Genomic DNA, 23,202 nt, shown 5'->3' with positions numbered 1-23,202 from the left:
CGGCGGCGTCTGATTACGCGTAGCGGTGTGTGTCTCGTGTCGCCGTCTCGCCCAGCTGACGGGAGGCGCGCAGCGCGAGGTGGCCGGTTTAACTATTGCGAGCGAAGTCGTGCATCGGATGATACCTTGGGTGTGTCGTCCCAGTGTTTCTCTTCTCTAAGCGGCCGCGTGTGTTGTGCGTCGACCAGCGGAGCGACGCGGCGGGGCAAGGCCAGTGTCCCGAACTCGAACCACGGACTCCCGCTTGCCAGTCTTCGGCTGTCAGCTCTTCATCCCAGCTCACAGGTGACTACTGATGTGAGGCCGTCTCCTTCCCGTCCTCACGAGTCACCCGGGTATGTAAAAACCAGACTTCAAATACCTTTTAACTTCTGTCTTCTGGCGCCGCAGCTACTGCTTGCTATTCCATTACAGCGGCGGACTTGGTGCGTCTGTGCATGATGCAATCTCTTCTAGCATGACGGTCTTCAGCACCGAAACTGACTGAAAACTACTGCTACTCTTCTTTTCTTCCTTTGTCTCTCGTCTTCGTCTCCGTCCCCGTCTCCGTCTTCGTCTTCGTCCCCGCCTTCATCTGTCTTCATCTGTCGGGCCCACCGCGTCTCGCGTATTTATTCACTTCAGTTCACTGGAGGTGAACGACTTCACGGCCATTGCCTCTTCTGTCACGTTGAAAAGCTTCTCGAAGAATCTTCTTAACGTCGGTCGTTGGCTCTTGGAATGTAGGCGGGGGCCTCTGATCGCATGTGACGACTGAGCAACACGTGAGCCGGTCATTGCCTCTTCCGTCACGTTGAAAAGCTTCTCAAAGAATCTTCTTGACGTCGGTCATTGGCTCTTGGAATGTAGGCGAGGGCCTTTGCTCACATGCGACAACTGAGAAACACGTGAGCCAGTCGGGCGATGCCCTGACGGGTGAATCGACAGCGCCCGCTTATGTGGAACTCGCTGACTTCACAGTCATTGTCTCTTCTCCTGTTCTGCCCACTGAATGCGAGTATGTAACTCTCTAAACTAAACCAAGTTTTCCATTTATATTCTAATTTCTAGTTCACTTTGATTTCACTAATTTATTTACTTAAGTACCACTCAACAAAACATATTCTCCCGTTAACTTCCCCAACCCTGCCAGAATCACCGGTTCAGTTATCCTGGACTTATTTTCCGGTTAGACGTTATTACATACTCATACAATGCGTTTTCCACGCTATTCCGAAAATAGAACTTAAGCGACTGCTAAACGGCAACTGTACAACTGGCTATTAATACTGTAAGGCTCTGTCAAAAATTTTCTGTCAAAATTGCTTTTTCTTGGATAAACAGAGGAGATAATATGTAATCTTTCTTACCTGCTATTCCTGTTAGTCCTTTATTTCCACTCTGGTATACTGAATCTATTGATTCCGCTCATAATTATAACAACGCTGATTATTTGCACATCCAATCCAACCAGATTAGTGTCATTCACCCATTTGAGTTTATTGCGTTCAGCTTACATTGCCCCGTCCCCTTTTGTCTGCGGCAATGCTTTTTATTTCTAGATGCGACAGGGATTCCCCTGGCAGAGACATCACGTACACTATGCACGGCTTCAAAAAATCAACATATGATTCGGTCAGAAATTGTTCAAAAATGTTAAAAACCAACTGAGATGAGTTTCAAAATCAAATGAAACATCGATAGACCAACGTGCGCTGGATACTATACAGTATACTCCATTCACTATAAGAATAAACCTGATGTAAACAAACACAAACGCGATGATTGGTCAGCAGCCGTAGGTCTCGTACACAGGTGTTGTTCCGCCCTTGGAACACGGTCCAACTTATATATTAAAAATCTTATCACTATGTGTATAAACTTTAACAAATTCTGATGTATTAACAGGCATCAACATTTTTCTTATTCGTACTTCAACTGCGTAATTTTTATTTCAAATATCGTGTACAGTCACAGTCTCTCTAAATGCTACTTGTGCTCTAATGTCTCGCTGTTCATAAGTACCGTGAATATGGATGACACTGCTTCCTGCTTCGTAGTGAAACACAAGCGCAGAACATCGTTAATGACTAGAAACAATTTGTACTTACAGTTTTCACATCATTACAGCCGGCCGAAGTGGCCGTGCGGTTAAAGGCGCTGCAGTCTGGAACCGCAAGACCGCTACGGTCGCAGGTTCGATTCCTGCCTCGGGCATGGATGTTTGTGATGTCCTTAGGTTAGTTAGGTTGAACTAGTTCCAAGTTCTAGGGGACTAATGACCTCAGAAGTTGAGTCCCATAGTGCTCAGAGCCATTTGAACCATCATTACAGGAAAAAAAATCAGCTTTGACTTTTTTTGAGGAATATATACTAAAGAAAAGGGATTGAATCTTAACTATAGATGTATTGTAATTGGTAGCATCATCGGTTAATATTCGGGTGTGTTGGGGGTGGTGGTTCGACCTCGTTGGAGACTGCAACTTTTTTTGTTGAGTTTGAAGACCTAAATCGTCTAAATATGAAATTGATCAAATAAATGGCAACTAGCCCATACTTAACCATCGTTTTTCAGGAAAAATGCACATCTTATAATGTCTAATAACATACCGCACGCAAAACACTGATTTTTATTGAAAATACTTCTACCTTTTATAAAAGATTGTTGAAGTTGAGAAATCATTACACAATCAAATTGTTTGTAGAAAATTCAAACGCCCTTTGTTTGAATGTCACCATTGATTTGTAGGACAGATGTGGTCTCACACTAGACAGAGTGAAATGCATCGTTGAAACATGGAAAAAAAATTCGTTGCGTCGAGTACATTGTACACATGCTGCATTTTACGGTTGCTACTTTAGCTTTGCAATCTGAACCCAACAGAATTCATCTGGAGCCAAGTTAAGGAATTTGTCGCGAGAAATAGGATATTTAAGTTGCCAAACGTACTGCAAGTAATGCATGAAGCTTTGTGACACGTCACTGCCGAACGATGGCGAAATGCAGAACAGCCAACCATAAAAGAGGAGGAGGACATGTGGATTTCTTAGTGGCTTGGGATTCTGTTGCTGATCACCTCATTATTAACGTAGCCGTACTGAAATGCATTCCTCCGAGTCCAATATGGAAGGGGTGCAGAGACTACCAGACAATTGACTGTAATACCTTCAATGGCTTCAATATTTAACTATGTGGTAAAATCTCATGAGTGCTCTTTTGCGCCGCACGTAGTTCATGCAGAAAAATTCCAATTGTTAAAGTCAGGAATTCTTATCATTCTTGTTTTTAATTCCTATACTATGTTAGCTAACATCGAGACCATGTTTTGTTTTCCGTCCAGTCACATAAAGAAGAATATCGCCTGAGTTTTACCATATATTATTTCCTTTTCTTTCAAAATTAAATGACATTCAAAGGTATACTGTTCTCTGCTCGTCACTTTTTACTTCGTTACTGCAACTCTTCACACCAATGCAGGTTAGTTGGGTCACTTGCCTGGCTAGTTCTGTCCAAGTTAAGTGCGATGTAAAGCTGTTTCCCTGTATTATCGCTGAGTCGATGTGTGCGTAACGCACAGCATAAAACGTATTCTCATTATCGTACTTGACTGTATTCGAAACAGCTCCATGTGAAACGAAATCCAATGAGGTTTCAGTAAGCGCGGAAGAAAAACTTGGTGTAATGTTTACATTAGGTTTATTCTAACGATGAACGGAGTATAGATGGCTTGTGAAACAAGGTTTCTTTTTTCAAGAATATGAATTTGTCACCCCCTGAAATTGTCGCCCGTGGAAGATAACCGATATCGGTGGATTTTGGCGACAACCGACATCGACCGCAGACGGCCGATCTTTTCATATCAGTAGGCCACTCTGTTCGCGGTCACACTATAACCGATCTTATCCCCCAAACGCGCAGACTACGAACGACAGTCAGTGAAATTCTAATTAATTTTTTTCTTCGTTCAAATCGACCGACGCTCTCGCACAAGAAATATGGACTTGAGAAACTGGTAAGTTTAGTCCAAGTAAGAGTGAGTTTGTGGCACTCTGAGGGTGAAAATATCATAATTGGGATATAGTTCGAAATCTTTGGACTGAAATCTCAGGTTTACTCGAAACCTCAATCAGGCAAAATCTTTATCGGAAATTTTAGGCATAGATTGTAAACTAAAAAAATAATTTGATCAAGTGAAAAGGGTTGGTATCTTACAACCTTATAGTTACTGTACTGGACCTTTTTTTGATAGATTGTCATTAGTTGTTTACAAATTATTATTACTGCTTACTGGCGTTTTATGCCAGTAGGATAGTAATTCTGTTAATATAAAGTTGTTTGTGGTACAGTATATAGTATATATTTCTACTTTTAAGTGCTTTAGGTTTTCAAGGTATCTTATGCTACACTTTACACTTGTCTTAAATCGTGTGCTAAATGACAGTCACTGAAGGTTGACTGACATACATTTACACAACTTTAAATATATACAGCAAAACAGAGTGTTTACAGCTTGCTTTTTAAGATCCCCACTAATTATCTCGAGTATGCAACAGAACTTTCTCTGCCATCCATATATCCGTAAAACTTGTCTGGTTATTCCTGTAACTTAGGATAGAGTGTATAGTAGTCGCCAGATTCTTAACGGGACAGGAAAGCTCATTTACATGCATTCGACGTCTCTTTAATAGAAGAAGCTGCTATCCAGCACTCGCATCCAAGCACAGAGGCGTCTTGGTATCCACCCAATCTTAAGAGGTTAAAATCTAACCTACTTCGTACAGAGAATAGATTCTAACCCAAAGTAATCTAAACTCCATGACCCTACTGAAAACTGGCGATGGGCATCGAATGTACTATGACCATGCTGTCGGCCGACGTTATCGGGCGAGTTCTGGCAACGATTTCTAACGACCAGTTTCGGTGCCATTGTGAATGCAGCCTTATCTGAAGGTGGAATACAACTGGAGGCTGAAACCTGTCATTTATTTAACGAAAGACTGTGTGACTGACTATTTTTTACTTTTTTATTTAACAGACAGATCGCTGTTTCCCATTGATTTTATCTTACCCTAAGTCTTTGTCCACTTGCAAAATATTTATTAAGTGACGAAACTGCCTGTGAAATTTACAAACTTTTGTAACATGCTAGAGGTTCCTGAATGAACGTTTTAGTAACTTTTTACACAATTTCCATTGCGAGTCACCAAGCGACTTATGTAAGTCTGCCTCCTAAACACACGACAACTTTTCACCTGCTGGACTTGAACTTCTCGTGACTGGTGTATATCCCCAGATTCTTAATTTTTCCTCAATCTTCTTTAAGTTTGGTACGCTCATTTTGCTCCTCCACCGTTACGATAAATGAACTGCAGTGGGACTAGCTATGCAAACATATACCTCGTTAGTCACGTTGCACTGATAGCGCAACTTGTTGCCAGGTGCGGCAGGCTGAACGGATACTGTGAAACTTGCCAGGCCAGCGGAAACCCAAGCTGGCCTGCTTTACCCACATTACTCTTGTGCCTCCGTTGCGGCAGGCTGAGCTGCTTTAATGGTTGTGGCGGAGACAGAAGCATGCAGGCGTGAAGGAGAATAGGTACATCTCTGACGTACACCGCTTACATTTTCCTATAGTGCTATGGAGCCGCCCACCGCACTGCTGCGGACGAGTTACCTCCATACCTCAGTGAATAAAAAATATCTCGAGTATTTATCACACAACATATGTGCCTCATTGTGCGCTGTCATTTGCAGAAAACCTCGTTTCGATATCTTGAATCGTAAATGATATACGACGATTGTTATGAACACACGATTCGCGATGCGCAAGGACATGAACGGGAGCACTGAGCGCAACCGTCCTTCGGATATAAAACCCAGTAACTCGAGAACGAAATTATATATCCTTCTGCCCTCCATTTTAAATAAAATTTCATATCTTTGCTACATTTCATTCACTATGAGCTAAAATCAACTACACCCAAACTTTATGCTGTGTATTTTTACCTCTGCTAAATCTTTAAAATTTTGCGAAAGTTTTACTTACTTTGATACAGCACAGTAACTACGGCATATAACGAGAAGAAATTAAATCCTTTATTAAACGAAGATATCAGACTGTAAGATGCGAAAAATCAAATTTTTTCACCTAGTAGTTTTCTTGAAAACGGATGATAACTATCTCATAGCAGCCGGCGAATCTACACGGACAGTTCTGTCACATTGCGCCTGACCGTTCGTTGAATATACAACTCAATAAGGCACCGTCCTGCTCTCAATTTTAAATATCATTTTGATATCTTATCTACATATCACGAATGTACTATAAACTAAAATCAACCATACGCAAAGTTTACACACTGCATTGTTACCTCTGTGACCTCTTTTGAAATGTTGTGCAATGTTTTACTTAGTTTTAAGCAATGCGGTAAGTACGACAGACAACAAAAACAAATTCACTTCTTTATCGAGTGAAGGATCAGACTATAGCATGCACAAAATCAAATATTTTCACCCAACGGTTTTCGAAGAATCTGATGATAAGTATTTTATATCAGCCAGAACGCTGTCTCTCAGCACAGGCAATATTTTTACATAATTTGATGCAGCTCAGTAAGTATGACGGATAACGAAATGAAATTAAGTTCCTTATAAAGTGAAGATTCGGACTGTAGGATGTGCAAAATCAAAATTTTTCACCGAATAGTTTTCGAAAACTCGGATGATAAGTATTTCACATCGTCCAGAACGCCATCTTTCAGCACAGGCACCAGTTCTTGGCGATCAGTACAGTCATAAGCAATGCAGCCTCAACTCAGAATGCAAAGAGCTTCACTATAGCAGCGAAAGGGTTAAAGAGGAGGGCAATGCGGCGCACCAACCATATTTCGTCGGAAACACGCAAAATAGGAAAGGGTTCGTTGAAGCCGTAGGCAAGCGCGGGTTTTATGCCCTACAAAATACACTGAAGCGCCAAAGAAACTGGTGTAGACATGCGTATTAAAATACAGACATATGTAAAGAGGCGGAATATGGCGTTACGGTCGGCAACGCCTATGTAAGACAAGCGTCTGGCACAGTTGTTAGACCGCTTACTGCTGCTACAGTGGCAGATTATCAAGATTTAAGTGTTATAGTCGGCGCACGAGCGATGGGACGGAGCATCTCTCAGGTAGTAATGAAGTGGGGATTTTCCCAAACGACCATTTCACGAGTGTACGTGAATATCAGGAATCCAGTAAAACATCAAATCTCCGACATCGCTGCGGCTGGAAAGAGATCCTGCAAGAATGGAACCAACGACAACTGAAGAGAATCGTTCAAAGTGACAGAAGTGCAACCCTTCCGCAAATTGCTGCAGATTTCAATGCTGCGCCATCAACAAGTGTCAGTGTGTGAACCATTCAACAAAACATCATCGATTTGGGATTTCGGAGCCGAAGGCCCTCTCATGTACCCTTGATGACTGCATGACACAAAGCTTTACGACTCGCCTGGACCTATCACCACTGACACTGGACTGTTGATGACTGGAAACATGTTGCCTGGTCGGACAAGTCTCATTTCAAACTGTATCGGGTGTACGGACGTGTACGGGTATGAGGACAACCTCGTGAATCCATGAACCCTGCATGTCAGTAGGGGCTGTTCAAGCTGGTGGAGGCTCTGTAATGATGTGGGGCGTACGCAGTTGGTGAAATATGGGACCCCTGATACGTCTAGATACGATTCTGATAGGTAACAAGTCCTGATCACCTGTGTCCATTCATGTCCATTGTACATTCCGACGAACTTGGGCAATTCCAGCAGGACAGTGCGACACCCCATACGTCCAGAATTGCTACAGAGTGGCCCCAGAAACACTCTTCTGAGTTTAAACACTTCCGCTGGCCACCAAACTCCCCAGACATGAACATTATTGAGTGTATCTGGGATGTCTTGCAAAGTGCTGTTCAGAAGACATCTCCACCCCCTCATACTCTTACTGATCTATGGACAGCCCTACATAATTCATGGTGGTAATTCCCTCCAGCACTACTTCAGACATTAGTTGAGTCCATGCCACGTCATGTTGCGGCACTTTTGCTTGATCGCGGGGGCCCTACACGATATCAGGCAGGAGTACCAGTTTCTTTGGCTCTTCACTGTGTAACACAGTCGTTTTAACACTGCGAGGTGAGTTGGCCTGGCGAGGCGTGGTAACAGTTCACGTAGTAGTACCTAGGTAGAAGAGGGCGAAAGCCTTTAGACACCGGCAGCCGATAAAATGTGTAATATACGTGCCACAAGGCATAGCAAAGTTCATTAGAGTATAAATACCTCGCCATTTTACAGTAATTTCACTTCTGTTACTATCATAGCTCTATCACCATGGGACTGTGATGCTTGGGCGGCATTCAGAATGCTGTTTGTGGACCACAGTTCGACTCTGCATCAGAGCAGTCTGCCCTGAAACCACGCCTGGAACCACCACCACATTGGGCCAGCACCATCCCTCAGAAGCAGTTAGCCAGCCATCAATGCGGGTCACTGGATCACTGACCAGCCCCTGCTGGACAGTACAGGGTGTGTGAGTCGTACCACAACACACACAGCTGCAGCTAGCCGACACCACACGGACCAGGAGTCGCCGGAGACAAGCCGGACATGGAGCCACCGTAGAACACAGGCAATTGCATCATGAGCCACTGCTGGGTTGACGATCCATCCTGGCATCATTATGAGCGACAATATGCAGGAGATAGCTGGGTTCCTCAGCCCCGCTGCAACTTGCTGTAATTTATATTGAGCCATGGCGGGGGACTACAATAAAATAGTTTGGAATTTCAGACTGTTTCGATTGGCGGCGCGCGGCGACCATCTGCACCTCAAAACCACGAGCCATTATAAGAGATATAAACTGAAAAATCTTTCACGTTCGAAAATAAACTGATTCAGTGTTTGCAACGATTGTTTCCGACAATTTTTAGATACAAATGTCCTGCTGTGGTACTTTCCCAGCAATGTCTATAAAGTAATCAGCGAAATTATTTCTTCTACTATTAAGTGAACTTGCTCCTTTGGTTGATGGATTTTCATTGTCCAGATCACAAAGCGTGCTTTTCAATTCCCTTTGTGCGGTTCTAGGTGCTGCAGTCTGGAACCGCGAGGCCGCTACGGTCGCAGGTTCGAATCCTGCCTCGGGCATGGATGTGTGTGATGTCCTTAGGTTAGTTAGGTTTAACTAGTTCTAAGTTCTAGGAGACTAAAGACCTCAGACGTTGAGTCCCATAGTGCTCAGAGCCATTTGAACCATTTTTTCAATTCCCTTGACATTTTTCAGCCACCTTCGGTATGCAAATTTTGGTATGCATTCTTTGTACAAGTCTTCCCACGCAGATTTACAAACTTTCTTTACTATTTTAGACAGTGTTGTTGGCCAGTTCTCCTCTGATGATACAGATCAACGTGCAGCCACGTCCCAGACATCCTTAAAAGACGAACAGTTGATGCTACGGTTTTTGTTTTAGGGTTAATTCATCAAATTACTATATATTCATTTGAAAATAAAGAATTTACTTTCATCTACTCTTAAACCCATAAACAGTGTCACGAACGCTCCTTTCAGCAGCCGCAAACTAAGTAGTGAGTGACTCCAAACTCTGCTGCTGCATTTCTTAGTGATTCATAAACGAAACAAGTAAACACTGCCTGCTTTCCTCTGCATGTGTGCAAACTTGTTGGCTTCAAATCTAGTACTACTGCACGATTATCGCTGCGATGCCGCCATGTGTGCATTGAAACGTTTTCTCATGCCGCTATCAAATTGTGAGCACACGCTAACAAGGGAACGATCCAATCTGACATGCGAAACCCGTCCGAAATTTTTTATACAGGAAGAATACACTGAAAGCAAAACGATGTCGATATCAAACACGCTCCAATAATTTTTTAAAAAACGTTGAAAAAGTCCAAGTTCATAGCTCACCAGGCACCTGGAAAAATGTACACTCCTACTGCAGCTACAGAAGACAGCGCAGCCCAGCTGACAAACAGAAATTATGCGGAATGAAAGCAGCTGTCAGAAGGACAATGAGAGATTCTTTTAACGAATTTGAAAGCAATATTTTATCTGCAGATTCTAAAAATAACCCCAAAACATTTTGGTCATACGTAAAATTATGAATGCTACAAATAATTCAATACCTTCTCTTGCTGACAGCATGGGTAATGTAACTGATGATGATAAACAGAAGGCCGAAATTCTAAACCTAGCCTTCAAAAACTCGTTTATGGTAGAGGACTGCAGCACCATTCCCCCTTTCAATTATCGAACAAACGAAAGGATGGCTGACATAGTGTTTAGTGTACCTGGGATTGTAAAACAGTTAAGATCCTTTGACGCCAGGAAGGCATCTGGCCCAGACGGTACCCCGTACGATTTCATGTTGGCTATGCTATAAATATAGCACCATTCTTATCCATCATCTATCACAGATCACTGGAACAGCGGAAAGTTCCACGGGATTGGAAGAAAGCCCAGGTCATAGCAATCTATAAAAAGGGTAGAAAATCGGATGCACATAATTACGGGCCAATTTCACTGACATCGATTTGTTGTAGAATCATGATACATACTTTATGTTCAGACATAATGACATTTCTAGACTCTGAGAAGCTCATCTGCAGAAACCAGCATGGTTTTAGGAAACAGCGGTCATGCGAGACATGATTTGTGCATGATATACAACAGGCTCTAGATATCGGCTCCCAGGTTGATGCCATATTTCTCGACTTACGAAAGGCGTTTGACTCAGTTCCGCACTGTCGTTTGCTGCAAAAAGTGCGCGCTTACGGTCTATCCGATGACATATGGGGTTGTATAGAAAGTTTTCTAACAGACAGGAAGCAGTATGTCGTCCTGAACGTGGTGACTTCGACAGAGACAAGCGTAACTTCAGGTGTGCCTCAGGGTAGCGTAATAGGTCCTCTGCTTTTTACGATTTACATAAACAATCTGGTTGATGGTATTGGCAGCGGCCTTAGACCGTTTGCTGATAATGCTGTAGTCTACAGGAGAGTAGCATCACACGAAAGTTGTGAACAAATCAATGAGGATTTGCAGAAAATAAATGCGTGGTGTAATGACTGGCAGTTATCTCTCAATATTAGTAAGTGTAACCTACTGCGTATAACAAGGCGAAAATCCTCATTAATGTACGAGTAAAAAATAAATGCCCAGTCTTTGGAAGCGGTAACGTCCGTCAAGTATCTGGGTGTGACTATTCGAAATGATCTCAAATGAAATGATCAGATTACACAATTAACGGATAAGGCAAACTCTAGATTGCGGTTTATTGGTAGAATCCTGAAGTGATGCAGTCCTTCAGCAAAGGAAGTAGCTTGTAATACGTTAGTTCGTCCAGTCTTGGAGTATTGTTGGTCTGTGTGGGACCCTTACCAGTTGGGTCTGATTCAAGAGATTGAGACGGTCCAAATAAGAGCGGCAAGATTCGTGACTGGTACATTTAGCCATCACGAGAGCGTTACATATGTCATAGAAAGTTTGAAGTGGGACACTTTTGCAGATAGACGGCGCGCTAAACAGAAGGGGCTGCTCACTAAATTCCGAAATCCAATCTTCCCGAGGATGTAGAGCATATATTATTACCACTAAATTCCAAATCGCGCAACGATCACCATTCAAAGATAAGGGAAGTAAGAGCTCGTACTGAGGCGCTCAGACAGTCGTTTTTCCCTCGCGCGATCCGCGAGCGGAACAGAGGGCGGGAAATATGACTTTGGCGCGAATTGTGTCCTGCGCCACACACCGCTTGATAGCTAGCGGAGTGTATATGTAGATGTAGATGTCGAACACGACAGGTTTCTAACTTTGGACGAGGACAGTGGTGGCTGATCAGAGGAGGCAAGGGAAGCCAGACCTCCTCAATTTTCTGTACATCAATCGGGTAACTTCTACCACTTCTTACTTTTTTTGAAAATACTGGGCACAAAATAAATTACATATTACAACAGGCATTGTAACATTTTAGATGTATAGTTACTGAGCGCTTGGAAAAGTGAAAATGTATACTAACTACGCATTGTTAGAGTAAAATTTCAGTTTCAATACTGCTACCAAGTTACACTGTCATTCAAGATAACTTTAGACCAGTCTTAAGAAACATGCAATTTTTGCTACATATAATGCTCTGGCTAAGCTTAGATCATGCCAGAAGGCATGGCACAAGGAAGTAAAAACAAACAGGATTGCAGGTTTTCTGTGAAATGTGAAGATATTTGTATCCACCAGGCGTTTTCAGCAAATCACTGTCGCCAGAAGCTGTCGTCACAATCAACGCAATTAAACGATAATCACAAGCCTAAGAGGTTGCAGGAAGTTTTAAAGACAACTGAAATATGAAATAGAAATCAAGAAGCAATAAAACTGTCACATCCAATACAAAATAATGCAAGTAGGTGGAACGGCAGCCGTCTGGAAGAAGAAAGGTAAGTGGTACAAAGCTAACCTGACTGGTAAAATATTAATATGATTAACTCTAGTAGAAGAAGTAGCAGTAGTAGCAATAACTATTTTCACAAGAAACCTTTGTGCACACTTGTCGGCGAACGTGAAAGGTGTTGGCTTGTGTTATTGCTTCTAAACTGCCGGCACTAAACAGCAAGTCACACAGTGACAGCTTAACGCTAACCCATCTGCGCCTCGTAATTAAAGACTCTGAGGTAGAGTCACCATAAAATATATATCAAAATAAGTTTATCAATAACGTATTGCAGTGTTTAAATTATCAGAACGCATTTCACGTATTTCCCAAACGGATTTAAATAATGCTGGTCAAAGTTTTTAAAATTCTTGATGTGTAATGTAACGTGATGTTTAGAACAGGTAGAAGCTAGTCTTAAGGCTGCGTGTTTTCATGCCGCTTGGCTCTATATAGCAAAAGTTTGGGGGCGTGGTTTTCTCGGAGTACAACTCTTATGGGCATCCCAAAAGATCTGGTGTTTCAGCCTAAGGATGTCCTACCCGCAAGCACACAAGTTTCACGGTGCACTGCTTCATCAAAAGGGAATGAACAGAGCTGCTGAAACTTCGCTATCGAATACTTGTCTCTGTATATCTCCATTATGCTTTGATGTGTCTTTAATCTATGTTTAGTATTATTGTTTTGATAGTGTTTTATAGAGTTTTTGTTTCTGCCACTGGATTTTCTATCCACCGCTGGAATAAGTTTGCAAAATCTCGCCAGAGTGCACTAGAGTACGGTAACAAGTATCATCACCTAGCGAGAGTTTCATGTATGATGAGAGGAAAAAGCGCGCGAAATATACCCCTTGTGCGAAATACGTCCCTTTGCTTTAGTTTACTTGCTTGGTTCAAATGGCTCTGAGCACTATTGGACTTTAGTTTACTTGCTTGTTGACTGCAGATAACGTGCGTATAACGTGCGTATTAGTTTCTTTTTGTGAGTTTAGTGAGTTTCTTCAGCAGCGTACTACACGTTCGAAAACGACACAATATGAATTCAGTGTGCAATTTATCAGGTAAAATTTTGGAATATGTGGTAAGGATGAAAGTGAAGAAACTTCGTCTGCCCAGTTTGATGTAAACATGAATCAAGAACAACTAGAGTATAAATATAGGTAAGGATATACAAGCAATTTTAACAGAGCAATGCAGCTGAGTGGTTGTGTGTGCTTTATCACTTAAAATCACAATCCCTCTCCTTCATCCCTCTTCCTACCACTTCAACCGTTCTGCTTAGAAGGAGCCAATGGCACCGAAAGCTTATCTGATTATAACGTTGTTTTATGTGTTCTGCTGCCGCTTGGTGAATAGATTTTTTATCTATCCAATTACTTTACACTGTCAAAAATTGACTTTTCGTTGTTACAAACATGTGTTTAGTATTTCAGAGCCACTTGATGAGCATCACAAACAGAAGGAAATCAGATACAACAGTGAAGTGAAAGGCAACAGAGATCCCGAAATGCTCACAGACGTCACAAGTCTTTGGTCAAGCAGGAGCTGCCTTTCAGAGGTCATGAGGAGACAGACGATTTCCTGAATCACTGAAATTTCAAAACCATTAATATACTTGTGCTAAACAGAAATGAAGATTTGAAAGCATATTGGAAGAAAAATGGGCTATTTCCGAGGATTTTAAAAAACCATACAGAACGAACTGATTGAATGCATAAATGAATCGATTTGTAATCCATGTTTGGATAGAACCTGATTTCATGTCTGCATTGTGGACAAAGCAACAAACGTTATGGACAAGTCACAATGCTCTATTGCTGCGAGGCTGCTGGACTGCAAAGGTGACATTTTTAAGAACATTTTCTTCGTTTTCATGGTATCAGCTAAGCTGCTTTATTCACTGTGCTGAGTCGCGTGTGTCAGAATTATGATACGAAGAACAAACCTATGATGGTGCTTCCACTCTTGCAACAGAATTAAATTGCCTGTTTTTTAAGGTCTGTAAAACTGTCCCTGCCCCAGCTCTTTTTACTCACTGCTTAGCACATCGTTTAAATTTAGTTTCGCAGCAGTGCTCTTCTTGTATAAATCCAAGGATTTTTTTCTCCATGCTTCAGAGCATTTATGCTTTCTTCCACCGGTCTTCCAAACACACAGCAGTTCTCGACAGTATTGTTCGTAAATGCGGTCCTTCGGACAGTGGAACGAGATGGAACTGTAACCTCGAGAATAGTATCTGCCATTCACGAAAATGCCCGGCATTTCCCTATAGACGGTGCGGATTAATTATTACCAGGTTATGATGCGTCCTTCATTATTACCAACTTACGATGTATCCTTCGGTAGCTCGCAGATGAGTGTAGAACTGCGGAATATATTGTCTTCCTAGCACCTCACTCTGTCAGCTTAGGGGGTGTAATCGAAAGAATGACTGGGAATGGAACGGACCAAATTCTTCCAGAAGCTTTCAAACTATTTCGCCTAATTGCTACCATTCCTGCAACAAATGCTTAGGCTGATACGAGTGTTTTTTTATCTTAAACACGTAAAGTGTAGCCCAGGGTCATTCATCAGTTCTTGCTGTAACTCAGTTGGAAAACCAATACTTGAAAGCCGAGGCACAAGGTATGACGATGAAGTCGAAAGGTTCAGGAAGGAGCAGGATCGTTCAATTAAATTATTTCACAAATAACAACACTCAAACATCCAATCTACTAATTCGTTTGTAAATAAAAGTTTCATTAGTATTATTAGCGATAGTAGTTGTAGCACTCGTCATCATCATCATCATCATAGTAGTAGTAGTAGTAGGAGTGGTGGTTGTGGCGGTGGTGATGATGATGGTGGTCGTTAGGAATGCCAAGTATGCTTACATTAAAAGGGAAGTAAAGGGATTTTCCAGTATGTTTCTTGGCCTCCCCGGAATTTAGGTCCATAATCTGCCACTGGCTGACCGTGTATCGATCAACAAAAATGAAATGAAATGATCCTAAAGCATTGTTGGGCAGGAGGCCCCATCCAGGGAAGCTCGGCCGCTGAGTGCAAGTCTTATTTCAGTCGCCGCCACGTTAGGCGACTTGTGTGCCGGGGATGAGGATGGTGTGACGATGAGGACAACACAACACTCAGTCCACGAGCGCAGTAAAACTCCGACACAGCCGGAAATCGAACCCAGGCCCACTGCATAGTAGGCAAGCACGTTGCCACTCAGCCAAGCAGGTGAACGTCAAGTAGCAGATAACACGGCACAGTGTGATCATAATTTGTGAAGTGAATGTCAGTTTCCATTGATAGTTTCTCTGATACAGTCGTTCACAATTGTTATTCGCTCGAATCTGCAACTCATTTAATGTACATGCCTTTGTGGCATCGCTGAAAGTCAGCAATGGTGATAAAACTCAATTTTCTGTGTGTTTCCTTCATATGTGCTTGTTAATAGCATCTGCTTTGTGAAGGTTCCAGAGTTTCACAGCAGTGCGGAATGCCAACTAATGTTTTCAGCCTTGCAAAGTTGAAACATGAAAAACGTGACAAGCAATTGAAATAAACTACTTCTGCTGAAGACCAACATATATGTAATTTATTAGTATTTATTTATATGTAATTTATTTGACATTCATTCGAATTTAGAATGTTGTCGGCCTTTTGTTAAACAAAGAAGGGAGCAAATGCTTAAAATTAAGCGGCGTGCAAAGTCAGTTTCTTTGCTTGTTTGGCCATATCGGCTGTAGCTGCTTTACAGTTACTTGGGGTATTTTTGTTCGTTCTTTACAAGTACAAGAGTTTTAGTTGTAACAACAGAAGAAAAATATCCTCAAGAAAGTCGACTTTCATTTCGTAAAATCTGATGGTGAGTTGTGCAAATGGAAGAAAGATATACAAAAAGTAGAAATATGCACCAAAATGAAACTCTAAAAACTATGAAAGAAAAGCTATTTGAAAGCTTTAGAATTCCTCGTGAGATTCACTACACCGTTATCGGTACTGAGGCAGTTCTGAGAGAGTGAGCCCTCTGAATTGTAAATAAGATGAACATTGCTGATTTCCACGCTCCTTCGACCTGGTTAAATGAATTCAGGAAATTACACATAAAAGAAGTCGCAAACATACGAAGTTCACTTCAAGTAAAAGTGTACAGAACATGTCGAATGGTAATACGGGTTGACACAGAAACATTTCCACAATCAAATAAAACTAGAACTGATGAAGGAAAGTAATTGCATTCATAGTAATTGAAACCTTACAACTTTGGGATTTACGAAACACTGATGGCATTTATCATTTAAAAAAAAATTACGTCCTTTAGATGGTATCCTCCTGAACGAATACATTCGTGAAATTTGCTGTGGAGATTCTTCATTGACCACTGCAACATCTTAGCTAGGATACGGTGAACTGCATCCCGAATTCTCTGTTGTAACTCATCCAAGGTTGTTAGTCGAGTTGTGTAGACTTTGCTCTTGAGGTAGCCCCACAAGAAAAAATCAGAAACGGATAAATCTGGCGATCTACGGGCCAGGGAATGTTACCAAATCGTGAGATCACACGGTTGCTAAACAATTCTCGTATGTATGTCACATCTGTGCACTGTGTGAGTCCCTCTGTCCTATTGAAATCTGGCTTCTTGAACATTCGGAAAGTTGTTCGATGCAGGTGTAACGGAAGATCGTAACATCTCCGACTAACCAGATGTTATTGTGTTTCCCCTGCTCATTTGCGAAAAAATACGGTCCAATAATCCCATGTGATGAAACATCATATCATACTGTCACCTTACTAGCTTGTAAAGGGCGCTCATGAACATCATTAGAATTTGTGTTTGCCCATTAACGGTAGTTCTGTTTATTTACATAACCTGTGAGATGAAATTGTTCCTCATCTTGTTTAGAAATTCATTGTCATTGTTTATTTTTGTTATCATTTGTTGACAGAATCCAAATCATAGCCGATAATTGTTGTCCTTCAATTGTTGCACCATCTGCAGTTTGTACGGATGAAATTTTAAATCAAGATGAAGAATTCTGCGAACACTCTCCCGGGACATACCAACCATAGTGGCTTGCTTACGAACTGAATGCCGTGTGCTGCTTCAGTCAGACTCACGTACAACATCAATGTTCACTGGAGAATGCATACTTCTTGGTCGTCCTGTTGGTTTCTTCTTGACGGCAGATCCAGTCTCTTCAAAGTTATTAATCCAACATTTTAGCTTGTTTCGATGGAACGGCATCATGACGTTCTAAATTTAGAACGTCATGATGTGATTTATTACAAAAACATCAGAACTCCCTCTGCGCCGCTACCAAACTATCATTGTTTTTATAGAACATTTTTATGGCTGCTAACACACGCTGTTGTCTGCTCCACTGATCCATGATTACTGAAATGGCGTACGGTTAATCGCTTACTGTCACGAGCCCGCAGTGCTGCCACCTGCCCTTGGCTGCCGCTACTCATTTCCAATATTCCTGTTATTCTGTGTCACCCTGTGCTATAGAGAAATTCGTAGCTGACATGAAGACGAAGCTTCTTGTAATCCACTAAAATGATGTGTATAACGCTAGTCAGTCAGGTTACGTGCAGGAAATGTGTGAAAACCGCAGTTTATCATTTCAAGTGAAGTTTGTAGCAATGAGCTTGAAGCATGAACGAGCTTTATATCCATCTTCAGGAAGATAAGGGAAATCAGGACCAAAAATTTTAAAAAAGGGCTTTTTAGTGTCTAAAATATTGTACTCAATGTAGCAAAATCTGGAAAATGGCGAAGAATAATTTTCAATACTGCATATGAAACGTCTTTGTACTAGCTGCAGAAAATAATTCACTGTAATTTTTCATTACTACATCCGAAACGTCTTCTTGCCAGTTGCAGAAAATAATTCATTGCTTTCGTTGGACTCTTGGTCTGGGCTTAACAACACCTCTGTCTTCAGGAGAACGACGAGAAGATTATTAACGTAATTCGATTACCATTTGGAATTAATAAAGACACTTGTCAACATTGTAAAGCACGTTTCAGAAAATTGTCGGACAATATTGTATCCAATAGCTGTGTGTCATATCTGCGGAACAGTAATGTCAAAATTTAGTCATTTGTGCACTGTCAGTTTGCATGACCACGTTTTATGAATCTGATGCAGTATGCATGGTAGGCAGACCAATGGCCACGACTATTTCTTACTCCATCCCAAATCTGACTGAATATAACTAGTAATAACTGTGGAGAGCCTGTATGCATCGACTTTTCTTTTAACAGGCGTCTTGTGTAAGGAAAGTGTTAGTTTTTGTCACCCAGTAGACACTTCACATATTTCTGACGATTAGTAGTTCATAAAGTATACGTAATTCCAAAAAGTTATCATATGAACCGAGCTACAGGGATTGTTATAAAATATCTCATGTCATCAAATTAAAGTCACGTTTTGTAGAAATCGTCGGTAATGTGACATTTAGTCACAGTTCAAGAATATTGCTCAAGTGTATGGGACACGTAGCAAATAGGACTAATGGGGGATATTGAATGTATACAGAGATGAGAAATACGAATGGTCGCAGGATTGTTTTATCCATGGGAGTGTCACAGTGATACTGAAGGAACTGAGCTGGAAGTCTCTCGAAGATAGACGTAAAACAACCTCAGGAAAGTCTATTAACGAGTTTAAAGAATCGGCTTTAAATGATTACTGTAGGAATATACTATAACCCCTATGTATCGCATACTTTAGATCGTGAGAATAAGACTAGAATAATTACTGCATACACAAAGGCATTCAAACAATCATTCTGCTCGCACTCCATATGTGAATAAAAAAGCAAAAAACCTTAATAACTGGTGCAATGGGACGTACCCTCTGCCATGCACCTCATGATGGTTTGCAAAGTATAGTAAGTAGATGTTCCTTTCCTCTGCTAGTCACTTACGTAACAGTTACATCTGCAATATTAGCTATAAATATGAACTGCAAGTTTTAAAAAAAAAATTAACGATCTGAGACATTTCGTGCTTAAAATTCGGGTGTGTGCAAGACAGGTGAGGAGCCGTGCGATGGGGACAATGCGCGCCTACCCCATCCAATAATGACACCAGAAACAGCGCGTCATGCTTCCACAAAAGTTGAAGACACGTGCAGAAGTAAAAATAGTTTTAGAATGTTTACGTAAACGAAACTGAAATCCTCATACGCTTCAACACGGTTAATAAAGATCATACCATATCTAGTTTTTAAATATTCTCAGCCAGTAATGAAACATAAATTATTTACTTCAAACTCAGTAATCTTGTTAAACAAATTAGAATAGTTAATGTTTATGAGCTTCTTCAGTAGAGCTTCCATTTACATATATATAAAAATTGTATTAAGATTAAACTGTTCACTCAAAATTATATGTTGAGCACTGTAACATGACATACTCCTCTAGCATTACCTTTCCTCAACAGGAATATTATTACAAGGGAGACAGGGAAACCAAGAGTACAGGATGATGGCATCACCATCAAAGCGAATGGAAACTTAATAAACAACAAGCCAGAAGTCGAAAACATTTTGAATAATCATTTTTTAAATGTTGTAGAGAAAATAGGATCTAAATGTTCATTAGAAGAAGCAAGGCAGTTAATGGAAGAGGCCTTACCCACACCATTTGATACAATTCAAATTCCACCCACCTCTCCTGCTGAAATTAGGAAAATAATAAACTCTCTCAAGAATAAAAGCTCACATGGAATGGATGGCATTTCCAGCAGGATAATAAAAGCTTGTTCCCAAAAAATAAGTGGGATTCTTAGTCACATATGTAATAGCTCTCTGAAGTAGGTTATGTTCCCAGAAAGACTGAAGTATGCCATTGTTAAACCACTGCATAAAAAAGGGGATACGTCTGATGTCAACAACTACTGCCCAATCTCTCTTCTGACTGCCCTATCCAAAATTTTTGAAAAAGTAATGTATTGTATAGTAGCTTCACACCTTTGTAAGAATGAAGTTTTAACGAAATGTCAGTTTAGTTTCCAGAAGGGTTTTTCAATGGTAAATGGTATATATACTTTCACTAATGAAATATTAAATACTCTGTGTAACCGGAAGTCACCCGTTGGGATTTTTTGTGATCTATCAAAGGCTTTTGATTACGTAAATCATGGAATACTTATATATAAGCTCAAGTACTGTGGTATGTGTATTAAGATTAAACTGTTCACTCAAAATTATAAGCTGAGCACTGTAACAGGACATACTCCTCTAGCATTACCTTTCCTCAACAGGAATATTATTACAAGGGAGACAGGGAAACCAAGAGTACAGGATGATGGCGGCAAGACCACTCCTGGAAGCTGTTTCTACTTCCCAAGCCACGCATGCTTTGTTAGCATGAATTTCCTTGTAACAGCAGGATTACCAGTACGGGACTCATGAGATGGGCCAGGAACTGCCTCGTCACTAATTTTAATAACGTATTAAATTATACCTAACTGGAAGAGTGCAGAATGTTGAAATAAGTAGTTCACATAATATGCAAAAAACTGGTGATTTCTCAAACTGGGGATCAATCAAGAATGGGGTGCCGCAAGGTTCAGTCTTGGGTCCTCTGCTGTTCTTAATATATATTAATGACTTGCCATTCTGTATTCACGAAGATGCAAAGCTGGTACTTTTTTCTGATGATACTAGTATAGCAATCACACCCAAGAGACAAGAATTAACTGGTGAAATTGTAAACAATGTTTTTCAGAAAATCATTAAGTGGTTCACTGCAAATGGGCTCTCATTAAACTTTGACAAAACACAGTATATACAGTTCCACACAGTAAATGGAATGGCACCATTAATAAATATAGACTTCGATCAGAAATCGGTGGCTAAGGTAGAATACTGAAAATTTCTAGGTGTATGTATTGATGAGAGGTTGAACTGGAAAAAAACATGCTGAGGATCTGCTGAAGCGTTGGAGTTCAGCTACTTATGCTATTAGGATCATTGCAAATTTTGGTGATATACATCTGAGTAAATTAACTTACCATGCCTATTTTCATTCTATGCTTTTGTATGGCATCATATTCTGGGGTAACTCATCATTGAGTAAAAGAGTGTTCATTGCACAAAAGCGTGTAATCAGAATACTTGCAGGATCTCATCCAAGATCATCCTGCAGACACTTATTTAAAGAGCTAGAGATCTCCACTGTAGCCTCACAGTATATATATTCGCTTATGGCATTTGTTATTAACAATCAGAACGAATTCAAAAGTAATAGCAGTGTACATGGCTACAACACTAGGAGAAAGGATGGTCTTCACTACTCAAGGTTAAATCTAACTTTGGCTCAGAAGGGGGTACATTATGCTGCCATGAAAGTCTTTGGTCACTTACCTAATAGCATCAAAAGTCTGACAGATATATAGCATTTAAGAGGAAATTAAAAGAATTTCTTAATGGCAACTCCTTCTAATCATTAGAAGAATTTTTAGATATAGTAAGTGGGTAATTTCCCCAACCTCCCACAAAAAGAAATATTAAGTGTCATGTAATATTTTGTGTAATGTAATATCTTGTATAGAAACCTTTTATTAACCTGACACATTCCACATCATTACGAAGAGTCGTATACATGATCTATGGAACAAGTACTAATCTAATCTAATCTAACCCGCAGTAATTAAGCACTTACCGCAAGGAAAGGAAACAATATGAAACATAAATAAAGTTAACGACATGATGAGTTCCAGATTGTTTTCGGCATTTCTTTAGGTTGCGATATTTTTACAAAAACACTCCAAACCATGTGATCATTCGCGTTTACTGTCATTATTTTCCGTTTTTGTCTTACTCTTTCTCACTTACATCTTATGTGGCTGTGTTAGTGACAATTTCATCGGCATTGGAACTGTAATGTGAATGTGTATCGAAACAATATAATAACCAGGTGTATTTCCTTACAAAAGCGCTACGGCAGTAATGAAAGGTATAGTATAAAGTAATTCGGACTCCTTGAAAAGAAGGTCGAATAAAATAGTTGAGATGCAAACTCAACTTTTCTTCACAGGTATTTCTGGTGATTCGGCAAGACCACTCCTGGAAGCTGTTTCTACTTCCCAATGCCACGCATGCTTTGTTAGCATGAATTTCCTTGTAACAGCAGGATTACCAGTAAGGGACTCACGAGATGGGTCAGGAACTGCCTCGTCACTAATTTTAATAACGTATTCCACAATAAAAAACACTCAGAACCGTGAAATGCGAAACAGTAATAAAGCAGACAACAATGGTTAACTCCCACTATATGAACAACACATTTCACCAACAATGTAGTGGTCCTGGCTTCGTCCTGTTCCCTGTATATCATACGTACACTATAACCAATATTTATAGAGGATATAACATAATTCTTGCCGACAACTGAGAAATACAGTAATTGAAAATAATGTTGACATAGGATTTTCTAAAGCAGAATGAATGCGTGTGAGAGATGTCGATTGTTATACAAAGCGAGATCATAATTCTTTACTTGGATGCGTGTAATGCGAATTTGTATACGTGTTGCAGTTTAACGATCACAGAAATTAACAACAAACTCTGCACTTTCATGTACGATTTAAATTTCATACACCTACCTGTTTGTGTCTCAGATCCATCAACACGAGTGGATCGTAAAATAAGTATTTGTCACTTTTCAGCTTTTCCATGTCTTTGTCACTGATTGCTTTAACAGCGAGAAGCTGATTCACTAAGTCACACATCCTTCTGAA

At 40.6% G+C, this 23,202-nt stretch overlaps 1 protein-coding gene across 2 annotated transcripts in view; it reads right to left on the bottom strand.

Annotated features, from left to right (window-relative positions):
• Nucleotides 1-23,181, bottom strand: part of LOC124619634 — a 216,078-nt gene extending 192,897 nt beyond the window's left edge. Inside the window, exon 1 of one of the 2 annotated variants that reach the window (XM_047146147.1) lies at nt 23,068-23,181. In XM_047146147.1, coding sequence (XP_047002103.1) covers nt 23,068-23,139 — 72 coding nt within the window. In that variant the 5' untranslated portion in view covers nt 23,140-23,181. Of the gene's footprint in view, nt 1-1,349; nt 1,505-23,067 lie in introns of those variants that run through there. The other variant, XM_047146148.1, reaches the window with a different exon arrangement.
• Nucleotides 23,182-23,202: the final 21 nt, after the last annotated feature.

This window comes from Schistocerca americana, chromosome 6, assembly GCF_021461395.2.
Source record: "Schistocerca americana isolate TAMUIC-IGC-003095 chromosome 6, iqSchAmer2.1, whole genome shotgun sequence".
Taxonomy (NCBI): Eukaryota; Metazoa; Arthropoda; class Insecta; order Orthoptera; family Acrididae; genus Schistocerca; species Schistocerca americana.
The sequence above is the reverse complement of the archived record's forward strand: the minus strand, read 5'-3'. Positions and strand labels throughout refer to the sequence as shown.